At 41.9% G+C, this 6,933-nt stretch overlaps 1 protein-coding gene across 1 annotated transcript; it reads right to left on the reverse strand.

The window, feature by feature from the left end:
• Positions 1-517: 517 nt before the first annotated feature.
• LOC103050352 (olfactory receptor 9G4-like) lies at positions 518-1,462 on the reverse strand. Its single transcript, XM_007443041.2, has one exon. It carries the CDS (start codon positions 1,457-1,459, stop codon positions 518-520), a length of 942 nt encoding a protein of 313 aa, XP_007443103.1. The 5' UTR covers positions 1,460-1,462.
• Positions 1,463-6,933: the final 5,471 nt, after the last annotated feature.

Raw genomic sequence — 6,933 nt, forward strand, 5'->3', positions numbered from 1 at the left:
GAAATTGTGGGTAGAGATTGGGAGAGAATTGAGTACACCTTTAGTTCATAAGTGTCCATCCTCCCCAAGTCTCAAACTTTCTACTTTATCATTGTCAAATGATTTCATTCTGATCATGCTTGCTCTGCTTCCCTCCCTGGTAACCATAATTTGAGGATGCTTCAGGTAGAAAGAGGAATGGGAAGATTCATGTATGGGAAACAGTTACCCACTGAGAGAAATAAATGTGGAGATTTTGAAGATAGGATAACTTTGAAGTTATCTCTCTGGTCTACTGGCTCTCTCGACAAAGGAGGGAGGGAGGGAGGGAGGGAGGTGGTGGGAGGAAGGAAGGAAGGAAGGAAGGAAGGAAGGAAGGAAGGAAGGAAGGAAGGAAGGAAGGAAGGAAGGAAGGAAGGAAGGAAGGAAGGAAGGAAGGAAGGAGGCAGGCAGGCAGGCAGGCAGGCAAGCTGACACTACAGGTAGGGGGTTAATTTTTCATCTGAAATCCAGTCTGGGGAAAGAAAGTAAATGGCATTCATTTGCATGCTAGGAATCTCCCCCAGACTTTCTTGAAGGCTGCCTTCACATCTTTGTTGCGTAAGCTGTAAATGAAAGGGTTGACCAGCGGGTTGACTACTGTATAGAACAACGCATTTGCCTTGTCCCAACTGGGAGTGTGATGAAAGTAGGGTGTCAGGTACATGATGAGAATGGAACCATAGAAGAGGGTAACTGAGACCAAGTGAGCCGAGCAAGTGAAGAAGGCTTTGCGTCTCCCTGTAGCTGAACGCATACGGACTATGGCTCCCACAATACCAGTGTAGGAGCTCAGGATGATAGCTGTGGTTACCAGCAAATTGCAACCCAAGACAGCAGCCACAATGAGTTCATAGATGCCTACATCATTACAGGACATTTTAACAAGTGGTGGTCCATCGCAAAAGTAGTGGTCGATGACATTGTTTCCACAGAAGCGTAGACGAAAGGTGTTACCAGTGTGTATAACTGCATTTGCAAAGCCTGCTACATAGGATCCTATCACCAACTGGACACAGAGCTTCTTGGACATCGCAGTGGTGTAAAGGAGTGGGTTGCAGATGGCCACAAAGCGGTCATAGGCCATGAAAGCCAGTAGGAAGCATTCACTGTAGGCCAGGCCAGCAGAGAAGAAGAACTGGGCTGTACAACCAGCAAGGGACATGTGGTTGTTCTTGGAGACACAGTCAGACAAGATCCGAGGAGTGTAGACTGAAGAGTACCAGACATCCAGAAAGGACAGGCTGCCCACAAAGAAGTACATGGGTGTGTGCAAGCGGGAGTCTAGGTAGATGAGTGCCATGAGACCCAGGTTCCCAGTCAGTGTTAGCGTGTAGGAGAGCAAGAACAGCACAAAGAAGATTATGCGTAGAAATGGGTCTGTTGTAAACCCAACCAAGATAAAGTGAGTAACCATTGTGCCATTGCCTTCCACTTCCATAAATTTCAAAAGCATAACCTGTTTACAGAGGAAAGAGAAATAAGGATTTTATAGTTTTCAGCCCTGGAATAGAGAATCCATGCTAACGTTTTGAATGATGTGTTGAACACCCCCCCCCCTTCCCTGACACATTTGGTATGAGTTTGCCAATTTTGCCCCCAAATGTTTTTGCTTCTGCTTTTTGAATATTCCATAAATATTTACAGGATGCAGCTTTTACAAAAGAAAAGGACAAGTTAAGGCCCTCATTGCTTAGGAACACTCCATGTATTTAGTTAATCCTTTCTGAAGGTGGTCTCAGCATATGTGAGTGCTTGACAGGCCTTATCAGGACTTGGACTGTTAACAGAGTTGGGGCTGAAGAGAAACTGGATGAAAGACCATGAAGAAGGCTGGACTGTAATGTTCGAGAAACCTGCTAGGACAGATAAACCACTTCTACGTATTTGTCAAGAAAACTGCATGGACTTGCTGATGTAGACCCCAAGTGCCAACCCAGACTTGAAGGACACATTACCTTTTCTAATGGGATGCAGGGCAAAGGAGGCATGTATTCCACATGGATTCCCCCTCCCCTGCTCCTTTTGGATTAATCTGCCCATCTACTTATCATTGCAGCTTGCTAGAATTATGGATCAGTGACGAGGGTCAGGGGGAGACAATTTTCTTCCTAGCCAACCCCCTTGTTTAAAAGTTGGGTCAAGTGGAAGAATGATACTAAATTATTGTCAGTCAGCTCAGGTCTTTGACAAACCTCTCCCTGATTCCCCAGGAAAGCTCTCCTGCCAACAATCCCTCCATCTACTCAACTTCTGGGAAAATAATAAAAAAGGTGATGCTTGGGAAATTAATGGCCCCAAGTCCAGAAGAGAGGAACCTTGTTAAGAAGGCCCTATTACATTCAGAAATGGTTTTGTGCAGCATAGAGACATGTATGCACTATAGTACCTAGGACTGTTTATACTCTCTTCAGGTCAACTTTCCACCTTGCCTGAGTTAATGTTCTAAGTTTTGTTGCAAGCAGAGGCATTGATTCTCATATAAAGAAATGCTACAGTAGATGAGTGGGTGGAGGACTGAAATTCTGCATGTTTGCAGAAAGAGTTAAATGGCTCAGAGTGTAGACAAGAAAGCAGCTGGAGAGGGGCAGGGAGGGGACTGTGCTGAGGACGTGATGGGACCTCTGCCTCCGTGCCTGGTCCCCAACTCTGCTGAGGAAGGGCTTCCCTTAGTGAAGCAGTTCTAGCCCTGCCCGTGGGAAGAGCGCAAGGGGCCGAAACAGATGAGCGATCCTGAGCAGGTGGAGAAAGGAGAGAATCGATCAAGGGCGGGGAGATGAGGGCAGCAGCTTGGCCTCAAGGGAATACAAAGTCCATGTTCTGCACCCTAAGCCAGAGGGCTTCCCCCATTGCTGGGCTTCAGAGACACATCACTGCATTCCATCTTGTGTGCTAAAAAGCCACTTATCAATCAGTACCGTAAACCATCCCGATATTTTAAAAGCTTATTTTTGTAGGGCCCACACAGGAAGAAAGAAAGGAAAAGGTGAGGGATTGCAATGACCCATAGATAGCATCCCAAATTAGGTCATACAAAATCTTCCCAGTACGTTTTATTGGACTGAGATGGAGAAGAAGGTCCCTTGATCACTTCCACAACGGCAAAAGAAGCAATGAAGCCTAGAGGCTCTCTTGCTATAAGACTACAGGCGAGGGGTGGGCTTCATGGCTGGGAGGGAGGCAGAAAACTATTTAGAGTTTGGGCTCCAGGGAAAATAAGGCCACTGTCATGAGTTTGGGGAACACTGGATTTGGGAGGCCCTCCTGCTCCTAATGAGGAAAGGGGCATGGATAAATACCTGGTCTTGTCCAAAGGCCCAGATTTGCACATATAAATTTTATAAAAATGGATGTATTCTCAGTCTGTTAAAAAAAAAAAAAGTGAAAAATTATGTATAACCCTTTGATATCAAGAACACTTGTATCAGCATGTCACAAGGCAAGTCAAGAATGGACTGTATTCTGGAAGAATAAAAAAATTCTAATTGTTGAAGAGGAGAAAAAAAGTGCACTTGTCAGCCTTATAACTTTAGCTTTAGCCCCTGGGAGCAGAGCCAAAAATGCCTCTAAACTAGTCCAATTTTTTTTAATCTTGCAAAATAATGGAATACCATGAACTATTGCAAGTGACCACCAGAAGGAACATTTCCCCATAATTGGCAAGGAACTGATGTATATATTGTGTACATTCTTAAGCAGATAAGCAAATCTCCCTAAAAATTTTTACTAGTAATTTATGTCTAGATTCCTATGACCTTAAAATGCATTTTGATAATGTTGGTATTTGCATAAATGAAAATGCACTGATCATTGTATTAACTGGAAATTCTTATTTATTTAAATTATCTGTTGAGTTTAATTCTTTCTAATCAGCTCAAGACAGCACACCTGGTTTCTCCCCATTCATTTTTACTACAACCTTGTTAGGTATGACAGGCTATGCAAATGTGACAAAATTAAGTATAAGTCAATGAATTCCATAACTGAGCAGCAGGGTGTGAACCTGAATCACTGCAGTAATTGTAACATTTGGGTACCCTGGCAGTCTCCTACTTGCCAGTAGTGGACAAATAAAATCTCAAATTGGAAGGATGAAGGTCATCCCATCCATGTTCTGCATTCGGAGAAGGTGTCTGCCATATATACATAATTAGCTCATCTGAGGAGCTTGCACTTACAAAACTGACAGCTGGTATTGAATTAGTATGTGAAGATGCTCCCAGCACCTATTCTCAGCCTTGCTTTTTGGCTCATGACTCTCTTCCCCTTAATCTGCTTTGGCAACATTAAGATTAGATTCAGTAGAACCAAACTTACCATCGGTGTTCTGTCATCAAACATCTTCCAGTTCATTGCCAATATCACTATTATAAATGGCATTTGGGCCTTCATATATCAGCTAAGCTTTATATACAATTTCAGCTCTATTTCATAAGCAACAGTTTCATTCACTTAATGTTCTGTTGTTGCACTGTTACTTTCCTGTTTTTGAAGAATCAAATACTTCAACCAAGCATTCTTAGTCTGGTTCAACCGCACCCCAAGTGTATTCAGATATCTGAACAATTCCCTGGATTGTTTTCTTTTGTTCTTGTTTGCTGTATTTTTATCTTCTTTCTTTTATATCACTTAGTGGTGCATTAAAGTTGGAGCCAATAAAAGGTAAGGAGGAAAACTGTGCATGAACTAAATTTTGTCCCTTTATTTTTGTTGTTGACATTAATGCCAATTCGGCCGATACCCTGCTGACGTTTTGAGCCTGCTTTTGTCAAGGAATGGATAGGGGCCCATGGAGGGGTTTAGTTTAAAATCTTATGCACTTTCATAGGCATACTGTAAGCCCCATATTGAATCTGATGGGAATTCGTTCCAAATAGGTGGGTATAGGACCGCTTTGAAAGAGAATGCCTGGTACCAAAGATGCAAGGACAGCGAATGAACTTGTTCTGCCCTCAAAACAATCAAGAAAATTACAGTACTTCAAAACAGTAGACAGTGAAGCCTTGGGCTGTCTGATCCTGATTCACAGAGTAAGCACCAAGTTGGGAAAGACAGAATCAGTGAATTTCACAGAACCAGAGAAATATCAGATGTCATATTTATCACCTGCACTCTAGTCAGATACTATGCAGCTGAAATTTGCTACTTTGTTCTATGATACCTTCAGCATTCAACATTTTACATCTTAAATGTTTAATGCATTCAAATCCAGTAATTAGCATAAGCCACCCCATGCCTAAATCTCTCTCTTCTAATCTCTGAAATATCCTGATCTCCAAATTATCTGATACAATGATGAAATTTGTTGAAAAGCTTCTTGTCTTTCTGGACCCTTGAAATCCTTCTCCAGAAATAAAGATTATCTGAACAGTTCCTGTAGCATCTGAAGTTTCTCTTGGTCATACAATTCTCTATCTTTCCAGAGCACTGGGGCTATAACTCGATTTCACTTTCAGGCACAACTCTTTGTGCAGGAAACTTCATAAAACTACATTTATTCCAATATTGCTTTAGTTGTTGTCTTTGATTGTCCCCAAAGTTTATGATTCAAATAGAGCTTCCCTCTCCAAATTTCATGAGAAAAACCAAGCACAACTCAGGTAGAAAATCCAAACAGGATTCCCCACCAAGAGTGAGAAAAAGAAAGAAGCACAAGGATTTATTTCCTTTTAATGAGAGTCCCAAATTGGCTGCCTGAAGCTGGATGTTCCACTCTGCCATTCAAGCAATCCTTGAAAACACATCACTTAAGTACAAGCAACAACAAAGGAGGGTGCCCAGTGTTGTTGTTTAGCTTAGGGGTATCTCCCTAAATTATTCCCAGAGACATCAAACTTACCTGAATGAAGCCATGTACATTTCCCTGCTACATCTGTTTGGACAAATCCATAGATCAGCCTGTATGGGAATCTTGAGTAAGGTGACCACAGTGTTCCTTGAAATTAGGCAATCTCCATTCCCTGTGGAAATACTTCGATTAAGTCTTTCTTCTTGATGATCTGAAGTGGGAATATTAGTATCATGCCAAAGGCTTTCTCTTAACTCCTCCAAAGGGAGTTTCTTCTAAAAAAAGAAGAGGGAAAAACCACCATTCCCTGAGGTTACCTGAGTTTTCCAGGTAAACAATCATCTTCCACCTTGAGGGTACGTAGATGTTCAGTAGCAAACATCATTTGTTTTTAGCAAGGGTCTAATCATCTATATTTTAAGCAACATTTCAAAACATTCAAATCAAGATGGCTTCCAATATAAATCTAATACAGTATCTCTAACTAATTATACAATAACAACACAGTCATTAAAATAGTGATAAGTATGGTATAACAACAAGAAGAACCAAATTAAAAACTGCTAAAGCAATTTAAAACTCTGAACTAAAAACAAATTGTGCCCAGCCTCTGAGGGGACAGAAAGAAAAGACCAATGACTCTTCCAAATGGCCCATTGACAGCTGCAGGATTGCAAGGCCTCTGTTTCTTTCTTCAGTTCAGAAAGGGATATTTTGCAGAAATAAACTATCAAGCAACTGTGATAGAAGCTATTCCTTGGCTGTGGACGTCATTGTCTGTACATGCAGTGTGCCTTTTCACTGGTGCAGGGGGTCGAAGGAATGCTTGAGACCATTAAATCCCTCTAGAGTCTTGCATAGCTTCCTCTCTGACCATGATTCGCCCCCCACCTCCGAATCAGGTTTGACTCCTGGTGGCTGCACAGACAAGTCCATGGAATTTTCTAGACAACGTTCTCAGAAGTGGCTTGTCCTTGGTTATAATCCCAAAAGTATTCCTGATTTTCCTGTTTATACTTCATCTGCATCTTGATTAACTCATGATTAATTTATAAACTTCTGGGATGTTCCAGGATTGTTCCAGGTCACTGAGGAGATTACAGAAACCTATCCCGGCAGATCTCTTC

This window comes from Python bivittatus, unplaced genomic scaffold (genome assembly GCF_059951505.1).
Source record: "Python bivittatus isolate LINGU-HERP-01145 unplaced genomic scaffold, Pbiv_v1 ctg000480_np1212, whole genome shotgun sequence".
NCBI lineage: Eukaryota > Metazoa > Chordata > Lepidosauria > Squamata > Pythonidae > Python > Python bivittatus.

Bases quoted from the DNA above. Each gene is read 5' to 3' on its own strand.
- LOC103050352 (XM_007443041.2), bottom strand. From the start codon at position 1,459: ATGGAAGTGGAAGGCAATGGCACAATGGTTACTCACTTTATCTTGGTT.